A 25454-nucleotide genomic window follows, 5' to 3' on the forward strand; every position below is an offset into this window, starting at 1 on the left:
GTTATTACTTTTGCTTTTACTTCACTTCTCTTTCCATTGTTGTGTGATTCGGTGTGCAGCACAACTTTGTTCGCAGCTTTTTCGATATACTCGCTTATTCTGTTTTGAATGAAATCGAATACTGAATCTAAACTGTAACTACATAACGACTATTAAATGATTGCCATAGAAACTACTTACTACAATAAATAGACAACGGCATTATTAACTAACTAAAGCGTACGTACATCAACATTGATGCAGAGTTACTCTGTGGAAGCCTTGGAGCACCTAACAAAGTAATACGCCATACGCAGTAACTAAAACTATTTATATGGGCGGATTCTAAAATATCTTTTGTTAATATATTAAGGGGAGCATTAACTAAATAAGTCGTTCCTCCGGCGGTGGCTTCAGCACATTATCCATTTCTAGCCTTGGATTGCAATACTCCTGCGCACTTGGACTGTAGGTGCCGCGTGTGGCACGCTTATTCCGTGCCATGATCAAAAATGTGCCCAGCAAGGCGCCGGCAATCAGCAGCAGGACAACAACAACAGGTATGACAATGATGGCAATGTCCGTTGTGGAGGGACCATCATCTTTGGCCGTGATCTATAAATAAGGATACGATAAAATATTATTTTTTTATGTTGATACAAAAATAATAGTTAATTTTAAATAAGACTTCCAGAATACTTGTAGGATCCCTAATATTGGTAAAGTATGCAAAATCTAAAGTTATATTTCTAAAAATAACTCTTGGTTCAAAAGATATTTGAATTTAAATTTGCTTTTTAAATGAAAGTGGTATTCTGTAAGTTTTATCTTTACATTAAATGATTACTAAAAATTAAATTAAATTCTAGACCTTTCTAGACTTACCGGAGCTGTACAGTTCTTGCCGGTGAAACCCTCGGTACAGTTGCAATAGTAATCAGCCTCCTCGCCGCAGTTTTCCACGCACTTGCCACCATTGGCACACATGTTTGGTGAATTGCAGGGATCGGTGAAGTTGCAGAAAGCACCACAATAGGGCGCTTGACAAATGCATTTGAAACTGCCTGGCATATTGATGCAGCGTCCAAGTCCGCCGCAATATTCGACACCCTGGCTGCACTCATCGATGTCGGTCTCGCAGTGAACGCCCTCGAAGCCAGTTGAAAGACAGTTGCATTGATAGTCACCGATAAGATCATTACACTGACCGCCATTAAGGCAAGGATTGGATGCACACTCATCTATCTCCTGCTCACATAGACGACCCATGTACCCTAGACTGCACTTGCAATTGGGTATCTGAAAGCACCGAATCTTTAGTATTGTAATTGCAGTAGAGATGATTTATAACCTACCATGTTGGTGGACAGACAAAGGCCTCCATTGGCGCAGGGCGTCAGCTCGCAGAAGGGCGTGTCACACAACGGACCCTCGAAGCCCATGGAGCAAGTGCAGGTAAAGTTATTGCCGGTTTGAGCATCTGTAGAGGGAACAAAATTAATTTGTTATCAGGCTTCGTAACATATATAAGCAAATGAAATGTGTGCTTACTAAATCCATTCTCGCAGTTGGATCCATTTCGACATGGTTCATTCTCACAGGTCATCTGCTTGAGAGCGTCACATTGTGGACCTGTATAATCATCCGGACAGACACATTGGTAGGCAGCTATCAGATCCGTACAGTTGCCACCATTGTGACAGGGTTGGGCAGCGCATTCGTCGATGTTCTGTTCGCAATAGCGTCCCTCGAATCCGGGCTGACACTCGCAATAGAAATTGGCCACCTGGTTGATGCAGATGCCATTGTTCTCGCAGTGGGTGTTGAGGCATTCGTCAATATCCATGCCACAGTCGTCGCCTTCGTAGCCCGCCTGGCAGGTGCAAGCGTACTCCTCGGTGGGCACATTGCAGTAACCGCCATTCTTGCAGTCCGCCTGGAAGCACAGGATGCATCCCTCTTCCGGCAAGGACGAGTTCAGGCGGAACTGTGCTTGCAGCTGCACGGATACATTTTCCGTGGGCGGATAAAGTTCGGCATTGGAGAAGTAGGGCAAGAGCAGATCACCAACGCGTGCCTCACCCAGACATCCCTTGAACTGGGAACCTTGCTGAGAGGATTGGGTGGAGCCACGGGATTGACGCGACTCTGGCATGCCACCCAAGTAAACTTGGGTGCTGGTGGAGAGCAGCTCCTGAAAAGCACCCTGGTCAATATCCGTTGAGAAGCCCGGCGTGGGATCCACCATCGACTCCCATCCCTTCCAGCCACCCTCCAGTTTGCCGCCATGAGCACGCAAATAAATGCGACTCCATTCGCCATCGGTGTTCTTCTCGAAGCGACCAGACTCGCCAATGTGGCGTTGGGTGAGCTTCCAAGTGACCGTGACACGACCGCCATTCACGCCAATCTCAAAGAAGCTATCGTTGTTGTCGATGAAGAGCAAAGTGCCGCCGGCTCGCGTGCGATATGCAATCTCAATGACTGTCTTGAGAGTCGGTTGCTTAGCCACTTCATTCTCATCGGCCAGCGGCTCCTTGAAGTAATAGAATGCCAGCGGTGCATGCTCCTGGCCCGTAAACGTAATGTTGGTCAGGCACTCGTAGCCATCGTCCAGATTCTGGCAGACACTGCTGCCGGGACAGGTAACCAGCTGACAGAACTCGATCTCTTGGCAGTCCTTGCCCTTATATCCATTGGGACACTTGCAGCTGTAGTCGTTCCAGGTGTTACGGCACTCGGCATTGTGTTTGCACGGATTCTTGCGACACAGATCATCGGACACCTCGCCAGGCAGCACCGAGGCACGATCAATAGTGACCGCTCCAAAGGGTTTGGCATTCACATTCACATCGGTCACATTTAGTGGATACATTTCGACAATCATATTCAGCGATCCATTGCTCACTTTAACATCTTGAATGATGCCCTTGAAGTAATCCTTGCTGTCGTCCATCTCCTTTGAGATTGCCACATTGCTAACGGCCATGCTGCTCTCATCCAGACCCGGCTCAGTGCTGACTGGCAACAGAGATTCCCTTGTCGGAGCCGGTCCGCCCAAGTAGAGCACCTGGGCATCCAATAGACCCGTCGTCGACAACGTCTTGCGGAAGTATTCGGTGCCGTTGAGCTTCACCTGAACCAAGGTTTGATTACGCACAACCTCAATGAGATGATTATACCCATTGTCCAGCTTCTGTCCACCAACTGTGTAGGCTTCTGGAGTGCCATTAAACTGCATCTTCACCAGCAATTCACCGCCATGCAGCTTGGCTGACACATAAGAGTCACCAACATCTGGGAAAGCAAAAGAATTAAAATCAAGTTTTAATTAAGTTCAGGAATCGGAACGATTATAGCTAGGAGACAAAATATTAAATAAGTGTGATTTGTCGATATACACTTGAACAAATAAATCATAGTAAATAAGAGTTAAATTAACTTTTATATTTAAAACATAAAATAAAAGTTTATCTGCAAACATACAAAAAAATGTATATCTAAAATGTTTCTCATGTTTATAGTACCGGAACTGAAACCGTAACCGAATGAAAATGCTCTGTCAAGAAGCGAATACCAAAACGTTGGTAAAGTTGCTAGGTCACAGAGATGACCAACTTCCAACTGTCATAACTTGATCAAAACTGAATAGATTTTCAAACGGAATGACATTTTGATCATGATTTGGCCTCTAAAATCATTCTGTATTCAATTTTTGTTCATATAGAAAATTTAATAATTTTCGACCAAGATTCGATTTCGATGCTAAGGGTCCCCCCTTTGAAATTTCGAAAATTCAAAATTTTAAATCTCAAGTTTTCACTTTTAATCAACTCCTTATATCGTAATTAGTATAAAAAAAATACTTTAAACTTGATTTTGAGACCTTTCATTTTTTTGTAAAAAATCATGTTAAATTGAACAAAAATTTGGACTTGTAAAGTAGCTATATCCGCAGTGTGACCAACTTCAAACTGTCATAACTTGATCAAAACTGAACCGATTTTTAAGCGGAATGTCATTTTGAACATGATTTGGCTTCTTAATACATTCTGCATCCAAATATTTTTAAATTCGTCCAAATAAAATTTTTTTTTCCCATGGTCTGTTTATTTCGATGTTATATTTACTATAAAACGACATCTTAAAATATTTCAAAATTGATTTGTTTTACCGATGCGTACTGGTACTGATACCGCAACCGAAAGAAAAAAACTGAAATAGAACCTTTTTACCGAAATAGTTATTTCGGGACGTACCGGAACCGAAACCGTCACCTATACTTGTTTCGGTTTGATTCCCTGATCTCACATAATACTCACTCTTTGTCGGCGCCTTGCGAGGATCGCTGCCCAAGTAGAAGACCTGACCCGCCGGCTCTCGCGTGCGGATGAACATGGAAATGTCCAGAATGGAGCGTATGGCACGTCTAGCCACATCTGTTGTCTCCACAATAACCGCAGAATGTGTGGTGTTCTCATGCCCGAATGTGGCAGCCGTCATATCTGTAAGAAGTTAGGTCGGTTTTAGTAAAGAGAAACCATCGATGATCGGGAAAACTTACTGTGCTCACAGGTCTGGCCAAAGAAGGGTCTAGGACAGTGACAGGCAAAGAGGTGCCAAAGATCAGTGCACTCGCCATTCGAATGACAGCGATTCGGTTTGCATTGCTCGGTGCGTAGACAGCCACTTTGTACATTGGACAATTTGGTATTCCCATCTGTATCTTGCTCGTCGGGAAAGATCACCTTGCCATTGACGACCACATCCTGCATGCAGCCCACAAAACTCGATGGCTGATGAGTTAAATGGCGTAAATATGATTTCAGATTTGGTATGGTACCGCCCAAATAGGTCAGTGGAAACGAGGGTTGACTGTTGTTAGCCGCCTCATAAGATCCCACGGGATAGATGGCCTGCTCATCGTTGGCGGACAGTACCAAATGTGATGTATTAATGGCCACAAACACCTTGTGCCAATTGCTGTCGTTCAGCTTGGAGCCAATGAAGACACCTTCCCATTTATTCAACAGCGAAGAATGTAGATTAAGACGTCCATTTATCAACTCCAGTATGTAGCTAACTGGTTCATTTTGTCCGCCAGATGTGCCAAAAGCAAGAACACCATTTGGTAATGTTGTCTTGAACTGCAAGTTGATGTCGTATCCCTCCTCCCGTTGGGTCTTTACACTTATTAAACTGGTGGCAACCATGGACAACGTTGTTGTCTTCTCACAAGTGTCACCCTGGAAGCCATGCTCACAGGAGCAGTTGAACAGATGCGTGGTCTCATTCACCAAATAGGGACGACATGTGCCATTGTTTAGACATGGTCCACTAACGCAGCCAATCAATGGGACTGAACAGTTCTTGCCCCCAAAGTTGGCATCACAATCACAATCATAATCGTTGATTTGATCGATGCAGGTGCCATTGTGGCAAGGACTATATCGATCGCATTCATCAATATTGATCTCACAGTGGCGGCCCTCAAAGCCCGGATCACACTCGCAGGTGTAGTTGCCAATCTGTAAACAAGTATCAATCAATAATTGAATTCCATTTAATATTGATTCACTTACTCCATCATTGCACGTGCCATGCTTGCTGCAGGGATTACTCTCGCACTCATTGATGTTGATCTCACAGTTCTTGCCCATGACTCCCAGAACACAAACACATTCGTAGCTATAAAAGGGCGAAGTAATTAAATTAAATATAAAATAATAGCATTTTAACGTTTTTTTTAAAATTATTTAATTACAATTAATCCAATGGTAATTATCATTCTGCGACACTTCTAACCACTGGAACCGGTACCGGAACCGTTAACCGAAACTAACCGTTTCATTTTTAGCACCGAAACTAAAAACGTAAACGAATGAAAATTCTCTGTCAAGAAGCGAATACCGAAACGTTAGTACCGGTTCAGTTGGTTAAGGAGTTGACCAACTTCCAACTGCCATAACTTGATCAAAACTAAACCAATTTTCAAGCGGAATGTCATTTTGATCATGATTTGACCTCTAAATTCATTCTATATTCAATTTTTATTCATTTAGAAAATTTAATTATTTTCGACCAAGATTCGATTTCGATGGTAAGGGTCCCCCCTTTGAAATTTCGAAAATTCAAAATTTTAAATCTCAAGTTATCACTTTTAATCAACTAATTATATCGTAATTAGTATAAAACAACACTTTTAACTTGATTCTGAGACCTTTCATTTTTTTGTAAAAAATCATGAAAAATTGGATAAAAATTTTGACTTGTAAAGTGACTAACTCCGGAGTCTGACCAACTTCGAACTGCCATAACTTGATCAAAACTGAACCGATTTTCCAGCTGAATGCCATTTTAATCATGATTTGGCCTCTCAATTCATTCTGCATTCAAATTTTGTTCATTTAAAAAATTTAAATATTTTCGACCAAGATTCGATTTCGATGCTAAGGGTCCCCCCTTTGAAATTTCGAAAATTCAAAATATTAAATCTCATGGTGTCACTCCTAATCAACTCCTTATATCGTAATTAGTATAAAAGAATACTTTAAAGTTGATTCTGAGACCTTTCATTTTTTTGTTAAAAATCATGTGAAATTGAACAAAAATTTGGACTTGTAAAGTTGCTAAATCCGCAATCTGACCAACTTCAAGCTGTCATAACTTGATCAAAACTGAACCGATTTTCAATCGGAATGTCATTTTGATCATGATTTGGCCTCTGAATAAAATGTTGATATTGACTTACCCGCTGGCATTCTCAAAGCTAAAGGGTTGATTAAACACAGGCGCCAAGTCCGTTACATGACTCATCTGATATAGTGTGGAGTTGGAGCGTTCCAAGCAGGTGCTATTGTACTGACAGGGATTACTCTCGCACTCATTGATATCCTGCTCGCAGTTCTTGCCCTTGTAGCCGCCATGACACTCACAGAAATAGTCCTTAACTTGGTCTATGCACTTGGCTCCGTTCGTACAGGGATTTGACACACATTCATCAATGTTCAGTTCACAGTTCTTGCCCTCGTATCCCGTTCCGCTGCAGTCGCAATGGAAGCCACCCAACTCATCGATGCAGAGTCCATTGTTCTGACAGGGAGCCGAGATGCAATCATCAATGTCAATGTCACAGATGCGGCCCGTCATGCCCGGTATGCAGGTGCACGTGAAATTGTTAATCATATCGTTGCAGGTGGAGCCATTAGAGCACGGATTACTAATACACTCATCGATGTCAATCTCGCAGTTGTCACCTTGGTAGCCTGGTTGGCAATCGCACTCATATGCATTGATCTAGTCGAATGGAAAGATGTTGGAGAATTAAAGTCGGATATGAACAAATACACGGGTCAACGAATAGGCTAGCAGTATATACAAATTTTGATATGTCTTGGAAGCAGTTGAAAGAAGTAGAGCTACAGGATCATGTAAGGAATTAAAGAAAGTTATGAGAGCAATAGATTGGTAGGGTCAGAAAAGGCTTGAGCTAGGGAAAATTGCAGCGAAACTTTAATTAAGACATTCAACTTTTATTGGGAAGGATCTACGCTTCCAAAACTTGGACATTATTGGGTTGTTACGTGAAAGGAACAGCTACAGGGTCAAAAGAATTCTATAGATACATGTATTTAGACATGTTTTTTTCTTCTGTTTAATAGAAAGATGGGGATATTATTACCTCTATCTGATCGAACTATCATATATTTAAATAATGCCAAAGCTATACTTTGATTATATGAGGGTATAGATTATTGTTAAGTGTTAGCAAAATATAAATAATTATCAGCTGGAAAAATGTAGTAAAGGAGTGGGGAAGAGGCTTTATATTTTGTATAGCTATAACATTAATATAAATAATAAATTTTGTTAAATTTTTAATAAACTCATATGTACGACTATTGAACTATTAAGACCTAGTTCTTTTCTTTCAGTGTGCATGGACTGAGTGTAGCTTAAGGAGACACTACTGTCGCTAAATTGTCAAACAGACGCTCCACTCACTTGTCTCAATATGCGATGCTTTCCGTATTTAAAGAAAAACAACTAATTGCAATTTAGTAACTGGAGAAACAATTCAAATGCTTAGCACCAACTAACAGCTTACCTTGTTGTGGCATGTGGCACCGTGTAGACACGGATGACTGAGGCACTCGTCCACATCGGAGTCACAGTGAATGCCCGTGAAGCCGGGTGTACAGTAGCATTTGTAGGATCCCTTTTCGTTCTTGCAGATGCCATTGCCACAGATGTTGGGCTGCTGGACACACTCATCTATATCGTTGGCACAATTCCTACCCGTCCAGCCGCGTTGGCACTTGCACTCGTAGTCGCCATTGGGCAGATCGAGGCATGTAGCGCCATTCTGGCAGGGATGTGTGGCACACTGATTGCAGATCTTGTTTTCCGGACAAATACACTGATTCTGGGCACAAATCATTGGCTCCTGGCAGTTGAGGGGCGTACAATTCTCAACCTTTTCGCAACGATCTCCGGAATAGCCAACGCCGCAGTAACAATGTGTGCCATTCATGGAGCAAGTGCCTCCATTCAAGCACTTGCCATTGGTGGCATTACAGTTGATGGGGGTCAGGGCCAATGTGGTGCCACCATCGCCCGAGCTCTGTTGACAGTTGTAACCTAAATGTCAAACACAAATTTTGATGTTAGTTTGAGTTAATGATCATAGCTTTTGTTACCAACTGTACTTATGACTAATATTTTGTATATTTACTAAAAATAGTTACAATAACTACATATTTACAGTTAAGCTAACGAGGGTTGCAACACAAGTTTAACTAATTAATAAGATAATAGTCAAGTTTCTATTTCTAATAATTGATATTAAGCTAAGCGTAAAGTGTTAAGTTAAGTGTTTTAGTAGGACTTGTTGTGCAACCCCCTGGTTGATATGGGTATAGGTATCATCACCTGTGTATCCACTAGCACATATACAGGTATAATTGTTACTATATCCCAGGCAGGTGCCACCGTTCAAGCAATTTTCTTGGGGACATGCATTCAGTGAGGCCAAGCGTTGGTTTGTTGCTGTTGTTGTTGTGGTTATTGGAGGAGGATTTGTAGTTGTTGTTCTTGTTGTTGTTGTTGTAGCGATTGGCATAGCCGAGGTTGTGATAAGCATTGTTGTTGTTGGTTGTTCTGGTGTCGGTGTAGTTGTTGTTGGCAGACAATGACCAATATAGCCTACATACAATATAATATTCACATAGCCATATATACTATATATATATATATAAAAACATATAGCCAATAGAGAGAATAGCACACACACACACATATATATATATGCACACGAAGGTATATGAATTATGCATTAGTTAAAAGCCCTTCATTAAAATTAATATCAAATGCTAAATGACAACTAAGCGAATTTATGGACATAAAAAATTGTTGATTATAGTTTGTGACTTAGGTATGAGCAAAGCAAGCTGCATTGCTGCGTTTCTTCAGATTTCTAAACTATCGACTAATTTAATAGATCTGAGATTTATATGAATATCACAAAAATTGGTTTAAAACACTTTAAATTGACTTTAAATACGAGAATATCCTTTAACTGTAGTCTTTTATATTTAAACTTTATTTGATGTGCTTAAAACATTATTTCGAATATCTTTCATTAAAATTATAAAAATATTTATTGCATTCAATACTTTTTCTTTAATTTTTTATTATGAATCATGATCTATTGATCGATTGAAGGGAAATGTCTATTTTGTATTGCAGCAATTATAATTGAGATAATTATTTTAAGGAAGATTAAATGCTGGCTTAAAAGAAATTAATAAACTACTAATTTAATTTGAAGAAACACATTAATTTCATATTCAAATTGAACTAATACCTCAATAAATTTAATGATATTCAAGCTTTGCTTTATATGTCAAGTTTAAAATTGAAAATGCGTAGCAAACTTAAAATGATTCCTATATGTACACTTTATATGATGGCTGGTATAGCATAAACAACAACTCTAGTCTAAGCTCTAACTAGATATATGCCACCTACTCAATTTTAGTTCACAACGCTTGCGTTTGAGCCACTCGGGCGATATATAGCGTTTCTTTTTACCACTGTTGCACAGTGGGCTTGATGATTCCCCCTCACCATTTAGGACCGTGTCGATTGTGTCAAGTGGAGTTGACAGCTCCAAAGCGATAGCTTTTAAAGTTAATTTTCAATTAGAATAGAGTTTGATAGATTTAATGTTGAAACAAAGAACTCTTTACATATTGAATGAATGAAATGCATGCGATAAACCGCCACCACCACCAGCCATATGAACCATGGACACCAAATGAAGATTTGGAAAGTTGCACTCACCCGAGGTGCCTGGCTTACACACGCAGACGCCGTCAATACACTCCGAATCGATGGGACACAGCTGGGCACAACTGGGTCCCATTTGGCACAGCTCTCCACTGTATTCCGGGGCACAGATGCACTGAAAACCGATGGGCTTGTCGACACAGGTGCCACCATTGAGACACTGTTGGGTTTGGCAGCTAATGGGCTTCTCACAGATCTCGCCATGCCAGCCATCGAGACATTGACACATGTAGGAGCCGTAGGTATCAAAGCAATGACCACCATTGAGGCATGGATTCTTCAGTTCGCACTCATCGATATTCGTCTGGCAGAAGGTTCCCGTGTAGCCGGTGCCGCTGCAATCGCAGCTGAAGCCATTGTTGCGATCGATGCACCTGCCGTTGTTCTGGCAAGGCTGCGAGGCGCATTCATCCATGTCGATCTCGCAGCGGGCGCCGGTATAGCCCTTCTTGCACTCACAGGTGGGACTGGAGCTGCCGGCGGGGACAACGCAGGCGCCATTGTTGAGGCAGGGATTCGCTTGACAGAGTGAATGCACATTCACCTCGGTCTCACAGTGCTCTCCACTGTGATTCGCATCGCACATGCATTGATAGTCACCGCGTGTATTTTCCCGACAGCTTCCTCCATTGCCGCAAGGATTCTTGGCGCACGGCGAGCCATTATCCTTTTGACAGTTCTTGCCTGAGTAGCGAGCTGTGCAACGGCATTCGTAGCCATCGGCGTTTGAAGTGCAAGTGCCGTGTCCCATGCAAGGATCATTCAAGCAATAGTTATCCTGCGGCCTGGTAACCAACTCCTGTTCGCTGCACGGTCCAAATGACAAAGGACAGACCCCAAACACTGCATTCTGTATAGTCATATTTCCAGGCACAAACTGCAGACCAGGACCATCCAAAAGGCAGCCCGAAAACGAGTTGCCCAAGATCAATATGGCTGCCTCGCTGCCAATATCCTGATTGGTCAGAAACTGACTGTTATACGTTGCGTTGGCTGCAAACGAAATAGAAACATGTATTATTAACTTAATAATGATTAATTCTAATGACATTATGAAGGCACGTTTGGCAGTCAGAAACGTGAATATTGCTGTGGTTCATCTAGAAGACCACAGCTCAGTCTAATAACTAGCATTCTTTCACGTTACCTTTTACAATTCAATTGCTTTCAAATTATAATTTTTCAATACCAAGTGCATAATCTATGAGATTAGATATTTAAATAGTTTTTTTTTTACCAATATTTGATAGATCGTTCCTCTTTGCGGCTAGTTAGTGAACCCATGCGACAAATTCTTTCACTTATATACTTGCAGTCTATAACTTTATAGCATTTTAATATAAATACACGAGAAAAAAACACTGGCTCATAAAGTACGAACTTCTATCGTATATAATAATTTTTCTTAACTTCCTAGCTTGGCCTATTAAAGAAAGCTTTCACAGCTTCAGGACACGTCTAATAATAATAATATTTTTTCCTAACTTCTGTACGTATTATTCGAGCCTGACAAAACTTGAAACTGTAGTAGGCCTAATCAAGAAAGCTTGCACAGCTTCAGGAGTCGTCATTTTTCTTAACTTTATTTAACATGTAAGTTAGACAGACTCTTTTCTTGAATTTCATTTGTATTCTTAGGAAATCTAATAATTTAGCAAGTCACAATCAGTCTACTTTCTTGAGCTTAAACTCTATTTATAACGTTAATATTGCTCTATTACCCGAATTATTTACAAAAACAGTACTAGTCTAATTTCGTCTTTCTTATTATAATTTCTATTTAAGCTGGCACGACTCATGTCTTAGACTTAGACGATAATCAACTGAACTTACCAAATATAATTGCCTCACGATCCACATGCAGATAGAGATTACCGTACTCGTGTTTGAATTGCAGCGTATGCCAGCGATTATCCAACAATTGGTAGGGTAATCTAACGTCGAGACGATTCTTGATCCCGATGACGGCCGGACCGGCGAGTGAGATTTGCAGGGCATCGTTGAGCACTGAGATTACAATTGAGTTTTTGTTATATTGCTGAGCCAGTATTTCACCGCCACGGCACGAGCGGAAACTGATCGCCGAGTGGTCCCAGGTGGGCATGGGCGTCAGCAGGCGCAGGTAAGCGGATCCATTGAAATATGCCTCCCTCGTGTGCACCTCCACCGAGGCGACATCTGCAAGAGAAGATCAAAAGCAAAAAATTAAAGAAGGTGAATCAATTTCACCTCAGCAAATGCTAAACAAGGCGATAATTGAATTTGATTGCAGGCTAAGAGAAGGGTATCGTACACTGTGAGAAAAAGCGAGCTGCAAAGGGTATTTATAAGGCTGCAAACCGGTTCTGAGCCGAACCCCGTAAAACCGGTTCGGCTCGGGTTCTTAAGCAGCCTGAACCGGATCATAAACCGAACCTTTTCAAATTTTTTACTTTGCGAACCCGAACCTAAACCGAACCGCTTTCTAAAATAAAAGGTTCGGTTAGAAAAAAAAATAATAACATAAATTTTATGGTTTTCTAATATTACGAAATTATTTAAGACTTCGGATTGAAATAAGTCATATTTAAATTTTCAAATAAAATTAAATTATTATCAAAATTTTATTTCGAAAAAAAAAAATTTATTTAGTTCAAAATGTAGAGAAAAATGTATAACAATACAAATATTTTTTGTATGAAATTGAACCAAGGTTTGAAACTTGGGTTCAGGGGATATATAAACCGATTCACGAACCGAACCGATGTCTTGCTCTATGGTTCGAACCGCCGAACCGAACCTTTAACAAAATTTTGGAGGTTTGCAGCCTTGTTCATAAGAATAATAAAATAAGTATAATAAAGCTATAAATAAAATGTAGTGTTGAATATGGTATCTTCAACCATTCAGTTGAAATATTTGATCGGTAAACTTTTTTCGCTGTGTAGACTTCCGCATGTGTTGACTCTTTCTCATCGCCAATTTAGCAATTGGTCAATTGACTTAGAGGCCTTATGCCAGTGCCAGGAAAGTGTTTGAGCCAGTTAGCATTGACCAAATAGAGATATGTTGCCGGCACAAATGGCACCTAATGATAATCAGTTACTCTTAACGTTAAATTTTACACACAACTTTCATTTGCGCTGGCGGCGCAGAATCAACTCATAGTCCCCCTGATTGCCCCACCATTTGTGCGTGTTTGGGCAACACCAGCAGCAAACCGCACGCTTGACTCAATTCAAGTGTTTTCCTTACCAAAAAAATCAAAAACACAACCCGTTGGCTGTTTGAAGTGCACCAGCCGTAAAAAAAAGGCAAAATCAAAACATAGTAAGTGATTTTTCTTGATGAGAAAGAGTTAAAATCGCGTGAATGAAAGTTGCACTTCGGAAACAATAATGCTAATTTTTAAGAAACATGAGAAGATTATACAAATTGCTAGTTATTTTCTTCCGATTATTCACATTTGCAACTTCAAATTTCCTGTATTACTAAATAAGATAATAGTTTATTAGATAAAATACAGAGGAAGTCTAAGAAATAAACTCGAACAGTATCAAAAATCTAAAAAAAATAGTTAATAACAAAGTAAATTGAAAAAATGTAATATTACACTTTTGATGCAGAATCAAAATAGAGATTTGATGTTTGTAAATAAGTGTTAAGAAGAAAGTATTTATAAAATGGTTGATAAAAATTTAATTTTCCTGCTTTAATGTTGAATAATATGAGAGTTGAGTTGACGTTTATTCAATAAAATCGATTTATTTAGCTCGAATTATCGCCAAAAAAAAGTCGACTTAAAGCAGTTGAAAATATTGTCGGCAAAAATAATAATAATAATTTAAAGTATTTAAAAAATACGTCAGTGGATATATGTTTGCCATAGAGCTCTTTATAAAAACGTTTGACTGTAAATTAAAAATTAAATTAAAAACTGATAAAATATTTTACTATTCATCTTTATCTCAGTTAAACAATAATAATAAGTTATTCCATGCCACACAAATTTCGCTTATCTTAAAATATATGTTTTATTTTCCCAGTGTTAAGTAACCCATGGCTAAACAATATGAAGCAAATAGAGTACTAAATATCTCATAAGCCATTGTACTGAACAGTCGCAAGTTCTTAACCAAAATAGTGTACATATATATACGTGTAAATATAAGTAAAAGTATATAAGTAGATATGATTGTATAAATGTATATTATACATAGACATTTCAGATCTGGTTTCAATGGCATTGGTTAAGTGCCAGTAGCAGTTTATTATGAACAAAAATACAACAAAAAATAATAAGATTCAACACCAAAATTTGCAGCTTAGAATTGGTGTTAAGTGTTGCTGGCGGGTTTTTGTCATAAATCTAAAATTGGCATGTACAAGAAGAAGACAAAAATGTTTATTTTTTATAAGCCAACAACATGAAACTCTGACTTTCTGGATGACTCTGAAACATTTGCTGGCCTTTTGGGGGCCAGAGCTTTAACCTGGCCTGGCCCTAACTGACCGGGCAAGTGGCTTAGAAAACGCTTAGAAAATAGGCATGCAAATGCGTTGACCAGACCTCGAACTGGCCCCAGTACTAGCACACCTTACACTCTTGCCCCTGTTCGGTCCCGTCCCGCCCTCGCATTGTAAACATGTGAAAACATTATGAGGCCATCGATTTTGTTGCGCCGCTTTTAAAGCAATTTTTTTTATTTGTATCTAAATGCGATTTAGTTTGCCTTGCATTAGTGGGGTAGAGGAGGTGAAAGGGAGCGTTCAGTTAGGGGACAGTTTATGCATACATGTTTGTACATATGTAGCTGAAAGCGTTTTGTTGTCAATTTGGTTTCTGTAAGTGTATTTGTGTGTCAGCGCTTTGAGAGCTTCGTGCGCATTCGCAGGTAAGAGTAAGTAAGCGAGCCAGTAACTAAGCCGTTGGTAAAGTAGCTCATAATTATATTATACTCACGTACGAAACTGTGCAGAAAAGTATTCAAAAAAAGCCACACTCAAAACGGCGACAAAACGCATGTTCAAATGCAACAGTTTCACAGCTAAGATACCCTGTATAACTTAAAAAATACATTTAAGAACGTGTTAGCAGCCGCACAATTATTAGCAAATATTTTATTTTGTATTATTTCGATCGATGTCTTCCACAATCGATATTATTGAGAGTTTTCCTTCAATATTAAAGATATCACCATATTAAAATAATTAATTATTTCAAATATTTATTGTGTATCATCACCACAAAAATACTAAGCTGTTAAAAACTAATAACAGGCTTTAATGAACTTGTAGACAGGCATATTCTTTCACATCTTCTTCAAAATAACTTGTGTTAGATGGGCTACCCTTATCCGTCTACAAACTTTACAGAGTATATAAATGCCATTTATAAAATGAACGCGTCTGAAAAAGAATAACTTATTGTACTCATATATGCTACGAGTATTTGGGTAGACATGCGCTTTTGTATAACAGCATTGGCCTTTTGTGTTTAGCCGTAAATGAACGGAACGGAACGGAACGGAAATTTCATAATCATAAACGACTTCAAGAATTTTTGTTTTCGCATTTTCGACAACTGTTTCCAGCGTCTACTTTGGTAGGTATACTAGTATGTATTATGAAAGAATCGACAGTCCGACAATGACGATGACAACGACTTTGACGGTAACTGGGAACGAGATCTTGTCTTCAGAATGAGCGAATTTTAAACTTTTAGCGGTGCCATAAAAAAAACAGTTGTTAATAGCTTTTTTGGAAGCGTAAAGCAAATGCTGGCTAGCAAACTCTTCAGAGCTGAGCCTTAATGATGTCTAGATGGCTTTGTGCTCTTAGTTGGGCGTGTCAAACGGCCGCGACGAAGAAAATTTAAAATACCTCTATGCGGGACTGTAGAATCCAAGCAAATTTACATATTACGTATAATGAGCAATTGTCACAATAGATCGCTCTTAACAATGTCAAGTTAAATTTATGTTTAGCTATTTTTGGTTAATAGCTTTGAAAGAAAAGAGCAAATTCGAGCATTTAATGAAGATTTCTTAATTTTTATTTATATTTAGTTTAGTATTGTCAAAAGAAATAACGGTATTACTTTACCTAAAATAGTTTATACCTGTTACTTGATATTGTAGACTGTAGATTTTTTTAAAGATAAGATTAAATGAACCTGGATATGACAAGTTTAATTGAGATTTTTATATAAACAAAGAAACAAATGCACATAGCAACAGTATTTTTTAAAACCATTTCAAAGTCGATCAGGTAAAAATGAAAAATGAAGAGTGAAATTTTCTTTTATTATTATGGTTTAATTTCTTACTAACAAAATTAAATCGTAAAGACTGATCTTATAGGTATTTTGTTACAATTCAAGTTGACATTTAAACTTTAGTTTAAAAGAGCTATATTAATTGTTTTCCCCCCAGTAATTTGTGTCAAATATATTTAAAAATATTTTTTTTGCTAAGCTTTCTAGATGACAGCATATGAATTTTTCATTATTATTTTCATTTATTATTTGAAAAGTTATTTCACTATGCATTGCCTATTTCCTCATTTTCTTCAAGTATTTTCACAAATAATTATCATTCAACAAAAAGTGATTTATGCAAATGAAATGTCGAAAGCTGTGCTAAATACTCAATATGAGTATATATGTTATGGTTGTATGTGTGTGCATATCTAGTTAAGGAACAACAGTAACAACAAAATTGTATCTCAGACTCCTGACACGCCTACTTGTATACTATAAGGCGCAAGACCCACTTACCAAACACTCTCACACACACAGAATTACACACACTTACACACACACACACACACACACACACGCAGATGGAAATGCATGCAAATCTGCATAAGTATGTGTATGTAAATTAGCCCAGCTTTGGGGCTTTGCATTCTGTAGTATGACTAATCAGCACACACATATACATACATGCATACATTAAAAAAAGCATGGCTCACACACACAGAGACAGATAAGTCAGCATTGCATGTTTGACGCGTTTTATTCGCTGTTGTCTGTTGTTGTTGTTTTTTGCATTCGCGATTTGTTAGCTGTTTTGGTTTGGCTTGTATTCATTATTTTTTTTGTTATTTTTTGCCTTGTTTGTCGCTTTTTTTTTTTTGTGCTCTCTCAACTTTCTAAGCCACGTTAGATTGTTGTTGCTGTTGCAACTAAAATCTCCAAGTAACTAGACAACCATCCACCCACCAACCACCTAACCATCCTTCTCCCCGTCCTCCCCTTCCTCCCAAGCGTATGGCCACAACAAACACAACAACTAAATGTTGCCCAGCTGCCTCTCCGACTTCGGCTCTGACTCTGGTTTTTTTTCGGTCATACTTCAATTGTTTTGCCATTGGTTGCCACAGAGCCAACCCACACACAATAGCTTATTATTATTGTAGCTGTTATGGTTGTTGTTTTTAAATTTTTGCTGTAAATACTTTTTTCGCTTTTTTTTGTGTAACAAAACGCCTACGAGAAAATATTTCATTTTCTATTTTGTTGTTTATCACTGCGGACGGCAGTTCGCGTTAGTGACGAAAGCAGCACGAAGGGTGCGAAAGGCGACTAACTATATATACAGCTAAGTTGGAAAATTTGCGCCGACTGTTCGATCAGATCGAGTTATATACCGATCGACAGGTTTAGTTCTAACTTACAAAATGGCGTACTAAAACTTTTTCTAACCAACCTGGGTCATGAGATACGGGGGTGTAAGTGGGAGGGGAAAAATTTTGATAATTGCAGCTTATGGGGCCGTTGGGGCTTTTTGGTAAAATTTATTATTTTAAAAAATTCTACTTAAAATACGCGTCGATTGATACCTCAATCACCCAAATCCGATAACTGGTTCAAAAGATAAATAAATTTGAAAATTTTAGTGGACTTCTCAAAATGAAATGAAAAGTCAGTTTGTTTGTCTGTTTGTCTGTTTGTCTGTTTGCATCAAAGCGCTAAAGAAGCTTAAATGTAATGATGGGATTGATTCCTTTTCAAAAATCTAGAAATGTTTGTTTTACGACTTTTCAATTTCCCGCTAGTTTAGCGGGAAAACGCTAAATCCAAAATTGAAACCTCAACAGTTTCCAAACCATAGAAGCTACAGATATGTTCTATATATCATTAGAAAGGTGTGTTTGAGGGCTTTTACGCGCTTTAATCTAAAAATTTTAAATAAAAATATAAATTAATATAAAAAAACGAAAATTGGCATTCGGCACTGCGCAAAAAGTTATTTTTATGTACAAAGAAGATCACCCTTTTTACTCACAGTGCACAATGCCAATTTTCGTTTTTTTATATTAATTTATATTTTTATTTAAAATTTTTAGATTAAACTGAATTTTGTTCGTCACAAAATTGGATATCAGAAATTTTGGGTCTAGAAATTGCTTTCGTCACTAGACTTTTACCTCGTTTAGAGGTTTTTTTTGTGGGATCGGATGTTCCAAAGTTGCATAAATTATTTTTGCCGCTTTATTTTTGCTTGGCTCTTACTTTTTAGCCGTTTTCGTATGCTTTGCTTTTTAACCGTAATAAGTAAGTAGCAATAGCAATAATTTTCGAAATTTTTTAATTGCATTATAATTGTTGTGTTTTTCGTTTTAAATTTCGTTTTATTGTTGTCCAAAATTTGTTTCTATTCAGGGAAAAGTGAAAACGTGTCGCGATTAAAATTTAATTACAGTTTGGCGATAATACGATTATCAAAATTGTGGGCTTCGTGCGCAGATCGATCAGATAGGCAGAAAAAAGTGTTAGAGAGAGTAGGAAAGGGAGAGAGAGAGAGAGAGGAGTATGAGTTATTTGATAACTTAAGATTGAATTGTTGTTAATTGCGCTGAATTGTGAGAACATTTTTTACATTAGTCGGTATAATTAATTATACTTAAGCCATTTTTAGCAATAGTAATAGCTCAATAATTAAAATGATAAATCTTTTAAATTAACTATCAAATCAAATTAAAATTAATTATATGCGTTTATTTAAAAGTCAAAGGAAGGAACTCCATAAAGGGTATCAGCCATATCCGTTCGTTTCAATGAGTCTATATTATATCAAATCTGGTAGGTAGGTAGCTAAATTAATTTTAAAAAATGCCCTTGAACCATGATACCATAATAGTAATTAGTTAACTCAACTATTTTCCTTTCTACAATGCATTTTGTTTACATTTCCAAAAGAAAATGTTTTTTTTAGTGAATATATCTAACGTAATATGAAAATCAAACAAGTCAACTTAAGATTAGAAAACTATTCTTTGTTGACTTATATGTGCAAGTGGGAAGAGACTTATAATTGTTGAATAAAGACAATTTTTCTTAACAATTTTATCAGTTGAGTTTGTTGTAGAACTTGGAGAAGGCTCAGTTAACTGCCTTCAAAAGAATCTCTTGTTGAAGGTTTTAAACCATGTTTCGTTCCCATTCGACGGTGTCCACTTTCAGCTCTTTCATGTCTGAGTGCGCTTTATATACCGACTTGGTAATCATTTGTGTAGACACCTTTCAAAGCCAACACAAACACAAGTATAACAAGAAACAACAACAATGCGACTAAAGTCGCTTCAACAAATTAGTTCCCACACAAATTTCCGCATGAGATTCTCAGAATGTCATGCATAGAGAGCTTTTAAATATATTTAAATAAATACTTTGGCTTATATTGTATTATGTATGAGCACAATAATTCGACTATTATTATACTAACACTTCACACACAATCTGAGGAAAGCTAATTAATCGCTTTAGCTAAAAATTAGTAGCAATTGTAGAGAAACGCCCATTTCTAACTATGGGCTGTGTCGTGACAGTGTCAACCTTTGGATAACTGCGGAGCTCCACCCTGTTTTTCATCTATGTCATGGGTTTGACGGTCGTTTTCGGGGAACAACAATGTGCCCAAAATGCTTAGAATTGGGCACAAAGTGGAGTCATTGGTGGCGCCGCAGTTGCGCAGACTCGACGCGCCTGGGAACCAGTTTTTAGTGGCAACAATAACAACAGTTGGGCGCAAACCGCAGCTAAAAAGATACAGATACATATACAGCCCTTGCTGCGTTCCAGAAGACCCGTTCGGCAAAGTAGCACAAAGCAATGAACTGTTGAAAAATGCCTGAGAATCTTTTCCGGTGCCACTGCCCGTACCCTTGTCCGTGCCCGTGCCCGTGCCCGGAACAGTCTGCGCAAACACAGAGCCAACAGTCAAAACGATCAAAATAACTCGCTTGCTCCATTGTGGGCGTTGCACTGTGGAATGGAAAGCGGCTAAAACAGAAGTTCGTAATAGGGCTTAAACTGACGACACTGTAATATGAGAGCAGTCCGAAAATTACACAACAAGAATTCAACCGAAACAATGAGCGATTACTATATACCCTTTACTTGATTAAACATAGAGTTTAATCACAATTAATAGATTTCATTGCTATTTTTTTAAGATAATTTTATATGACAATTATAGAAGATGAAATAAAGTTACCTAAGACCACGTATTTTCAATGACTTGTACCTAGAAATTTTATAATTAATAAATAGTACGTCTTAAATTATGAGATTAATGCAAGAAACCGGTTAAGATGATGCTCAAATATCTAATCATTTATAAATATTATTTTAATTTTGAATATTCTAATTGCTAGCCAGAAAAGAATAAAACTATGGAGAATGAGTGAATCAGATAGTGTAGAATATGTATTCCTATTCTTCTAACTATTTTTGGAAGTAACTTAAATAGCAGTATCTTTATACAATTTTAAGGTTAATAAACTATAGGAGTAATGTCTTTATTTCTCGGTTAACTTTACTTCGCTCAATCTATATTACAAATGGAAATGATAAACCAGGTATACATCTGTAAATGATATCAATTTTGTAGTTTCTTTCCCGCCGTGTGGATACGAGTGTGTATTTCAGGGTGTAAGAGTTTATGAGTAAAAGCAATGCAAACTCAAAGATTGCGGTTGGTCCGTTGCGTATGCAAATAGAGAGAGAGAGATAAAACGCAGCTACGTGATACCTCCGATAAAGACAATGTACGAGAAACAACAACAATCCAGCAACGCCCACTATTTAAACATTTGTTTTCAACAACAAAAAAAAGCGAAAGCAGCTATACGCGTATCTTTTATAATTTTCATTTTTTGTTTGTCATTTTTCATTTTTCAGTTTTTGTTTTTATTTTTTTTGCGGTTTGTGGTCTTCTCAAGGCGCTTGAAAATCGATGCACCCGCTGAAAACTGACAACGTCGCAAACATGTAACTGCCCTTTTAATGCGTTACTAAAAGAAAAATGCTACCCAAGCATATAGCTGGTAATCGAATGTTTAATAGTTTAATAGGTTCAATTTTCTATTATAGAATAAAATAATTTAAAGTGGCAAATTTAAAATTTATACAACCTATCCAAAAGATTTGGCAATGAAAATTCCTTGTAGTGAATAGGTTCAAAACATATTCTTAATTGGTTATCGTTTTAACTTATCCAAACAATGTAATCTTATTTCTAATTCAAAACTGAGCAAGTATCCAAAATTAATTTACTATAGTATGTATACAAAATTAGTTTTAAAAAATTATAGACAAATTTGTGATTTATTTATTTTTATTACTTGACTAACTGTATATACTCTATTCAATTATAGGGCATAAATTTGAAAGTAGAGTTGGGCTAAAATCAGTTTTGCTCTTTATAGTACTTATTTATATTATTATCAATACATAGAACGTGTATATAAGAACTAACGATTTGCACTAATGGACATCGTCATGCAATGTTCATTATCCGGGTGCGTAGGCTTAGTTTGTATATAAATGCGACACGCGTTACGGCCGATTGCACTTTAACACTTGACCAGACCATAGGGTGACACACCCGCCGTCGTACTGAACCGCGGACGCGACTCAATCGCGGGGTCACGTGTTGTTAACGTTAACGGAGCAGGTAGCACAGGTAATTTTCTGTTCTAAATATGTATATGTGCATTGTATATATACTTGTGTGTGTGTGTGTTGCAGTGTTACCTGCGTTGAGATTTTTTCTTTGAAAATAAAGTATAATTTCACTTTAGGATGCATTTCAACGGAAAGCCAACAACAACAACAAGAACTAGAAAGGCCAATACATCAGGCGGCCTTTGATGATCGGCGAGACGACGTTAGCTGCATTTTATGATTAGGCTGAAAAACCAGTTGCTGGTTGATGTTGATGTTACTGCCTGCATCTCCACATCATCTAGAGGGCTTTTCCCAAGTGCAACTGTTACAGCAACAACAACAACAAAACAAAGTTTAGCCTCCAGCATGCTTAGTTGTTTTTGGTGCGTAAAGTGGTTTATCAAATTACCAACATGATTGTTATTGTTGCTGTTGCTGTTGCTGACGTTGCCAGGCGCTTTATGCATTTGTTGTTGTTGCCAGTACTTCATTTTCCGCCTAGATAAGATACGCATACTTAAACACATATACAGGTATGTATGTGTTGTTACCAAATATTGTAAATAAATAAACGAATTTTTGAGGTCGTTGTTTTGCACAATCGACAACGGTGAGCAAACAGAATGAAAGGGAAGTTAAGGGAAGGGGACTGTCACGAACAAGTTAGTTACAGATATTCACTTAATGTTTTACAAAGATCTGAGAGGTTCAGGCACTCTCAACGAAAGAGATAAAAGCAGAGAGAGGGGGAGAGAGCGAAATGACAGCTGTCAGTTAGATTGACAGCTAAGCAAAGGAGAATCCAGGAAAATTTTCCATTTCTAAGATTGAATATCTTGAATTTCAAAGATTTCTAAAAATACAAAAATATAACGATCCTAAAAAACATTTCAAATTTGTGATACTTCTCTCCGACCTCCTCTTAGCAACATATTGAAAATTATAATTATACAAAAAGCTTCGAAACTTCCAGTAGCAAATGCACGTTAAATTATTATTAATTTATTACTTTAGTACTGTATGCTAGGATTCATTTGATAAAACAAAATAAATAATTTTATAACTTAAACTGACATACACGTAAAGTCTTGTGACGATTAGAGCATTTGTCTGAAGCAAACAACATCTTTAAAATGTTTGTGATTTTAACAATGTTTTTCAACCGTCAACATGATAAGAACAGTGATACGTATCTAAATCGTTTATTGAACACTATTTAACTGCTTATTCTCCCAAATATATTCAGCAACACATATTTAGATGGCTATGACTCAATTGAAAGCTATTTAACTGAATTATTATCAAGTTGCCATTTAATCCCTTAAATAATGACCTCTTTTAACGTGTGTTCGTATTGGCACATGTTGCTTTTGCAAACAAACTCCAATAAAGTCAACGCCACCAACAGCAACAACAACAAAAGCTCACTGCAATACTCTTACAGTGAATTCAAAAAAAATAATGTAAGTAGCTCAGCAAAAAATTTGAGCTTGCAATAGAGTTTCATATGAAACGTATTTTGGTGTTGCTCCAATTCAGCCGCTCTCTTTTCGCGCTCTCAAATGGATTTATGCTCACTCTTACTACAAACTGTCAACTGTCACTCTCTTATGTCCTGACCATGTGTGTATACACACTCACACTCACCTGTTGCTAAATAAATAAGTATGAAGAGAAATATCCATTGGGGCGCTGAAATGGCGCGCTTGAGCAGTGGCGTCAACGTCGACGCCGACGTCATTTGAGCTGCGCTTTTCGTTCGCGCACGGCTCTGTCGCTGTCGCAGTCGCTGTCTCTGCTGATTTGTTGTTTGTTGTTGCTGTTTCTGTTGTGTGACGTGCGCGTCGCTGTTGGCGGTTGCTGACGCATAAGCAGTTATAGTCATAGCCATGATCGTTGTATTCGTATTGGAGTTTTTTTTTTGTTTTTATGGGCTATGAGGTTTTTAATTCTTTCTTTTATTCGTTTGGTTCAGAGGATTTGCGTCGCAGTCTAAGTATTGCACATTGAGCTTTAGTTTTCTTTCGTTTAGATTTCGTTGAGGTTTTTGTTTATTGCCTTTTGCTCTCTTTTCTCGTATCGAACGCTTGCATATGTGTGTGTGTAACTTGCACTTGGCGTCTAGAACAGGTTTTAGTTTTCAGCAGCATACAAATTGCGCGGCTGCTACTTTTATTTCAACACTTTCGCACGCGACACTTTCTAGCTTGAATTTGAATTTGAATATTGAGCACACCGCAAATATTCACTGCTAGCACTGGCCATTATAATTTGATTTGTTTGCGTATTAGTATAAGAACAGGCACATGCACACACACACGCACTCACTCACACACAATCACATGCATAAATGAACGAGTTGGCTTAAATGCTGTTGCTGCTGCCAGCAGGTATGTATTTATTGTTGTGCTTATGCTTCTTCTTGTTTTGGTTGTCGCTATTGCTGTCTGCCCTTTTGAACTGCAAGCAGCATTGGCTGCTCCACCAATACACGGGCGCTGACTTGCATTGGCTAACACCAGCAGACACTAACACCTGTGCACACTAGCATAGAATGACAAAACAAAAACAATTTCCGGCGTCCGCTACAAAAACACGAACGTCCAACTCGGCCGAGAACAAAATGCGAACTGAATTGCGCGCTCGTCGTCATGTTGAAGGCAGACTTTGAGTCAGCAGTGCTCGAGCGCTCGCATTCAGACCTAGATGTTAGTGTGTGTGAAAGAGACAAACAGTGCATATTAGCGGGCAGGTGGGGTGGGTGTGTGAGCACAACAGGTAGCCATGAGAAAATCTGAGTTGATCGATTTAAATCGATAAAAAGATTATCGAACAGTCGACAAAAACATATAAAGGCAACGGCTAATGGCAACTTCAAATTTCAATTGTTTTTTTTTCGATTTATCTAACATCTGCAATAAAACCAACCGTACCAACAGTACATATTATTATAAATATTGTAACAGGTATTTTATTACGCCAAAATTTAAAAAGAAATTACATCAATTCCAATTGGTGTTTAGCTTTATTATATGAAAAGAAAATTTTTCATTTGGTTTTTACAAAAATTATAATAAATTGGATACATAATTCAAATGTCTGTTTGATTTTCGATAAATTCCAACATTTGACGATGGCGTTTTACAACACTTTTATAGTCGATCAAAACAAAAGTCCAAAAGCCGTTACA

At 37.9% G+C, this 25454-nt stretch overlaps 1 protein-coding gene across 1 annotated transcript; it reads right to left on the minus strand.

The window, feature by feature from the left end:
- LOC117791372 (protein crumbs) lies at nucleotides 1-24894 on the minus strand. Its single transcript, XM_034631102.1, has 13 exons — nucleotides 23912-24894; nucleotides 12163-12507; nucleotides 10324-11322; nucleotides 8911-9183; nucleotides 8087-8619; nucleotides 6731-7275; nucleotides 5562-5667; nucleotides 4544-5507; nucleotides 4302-4484; nucleotides 1531-3276; nucleotides 1335-1459; nucleotides 865-1278; nucleotides 1-594 (listed from the first exon to the last, which is right to left on the minus strand). Exons 1-13 carry the CDS (start codon nucleotides 24153-24155, stop codon nucleotides 364-366), a joined length of 6708 nt encoding a protein of 2235 aa, XP_034486993.1. The 5' UTR covers nucleotides 24156-24894; the 3' UTR covers nucleotides 1-363.
- Between the last annotated feature and the right edge of the window lie 560 nt (nucleotides 24895-25454).

Source organism: Drosophila innubila (assembly GCF_004354385.1).
Source record: "Drosophila innubila isolate TH190305 chromosome 3R unlocalized genomic scaffold, UK_Dinn_1.0 2_E_3R, whole genome shotgun sequence".
NCBI classification, from domain to species: Eukaryota; Metazoa; Arthropoda; class Insecta; order Diptera; family Drosophilidae; genus Drosophila; species Drosophila innubila.

Excerpts from the sequence above, each read along its gene's own strand:
- LOC117791372 (XM_034631102.1), bottom strand. The coding sequence starts at position 24,155 with ATGGCTATGACTATAACTGCTTATGCGTCAGCAACCGCCAACAGCGAC. Across the intron at positions 12,508-23,911 it reads ACTTATTTATTTAGCAACAG|ATGTCGCCTCGGTGGAGGTG; the intron begins GTGAGTGTGAGT and ends CTTCTCTTGCAG. Across the intron at positions 3,277-4,301 it reads TCGCAAGGCGCCGACAAAGA|ATGTTGGTGACTCTTATGTG; the intron begins GTGAGTATTATG and ends TTGCTTTCCCAG.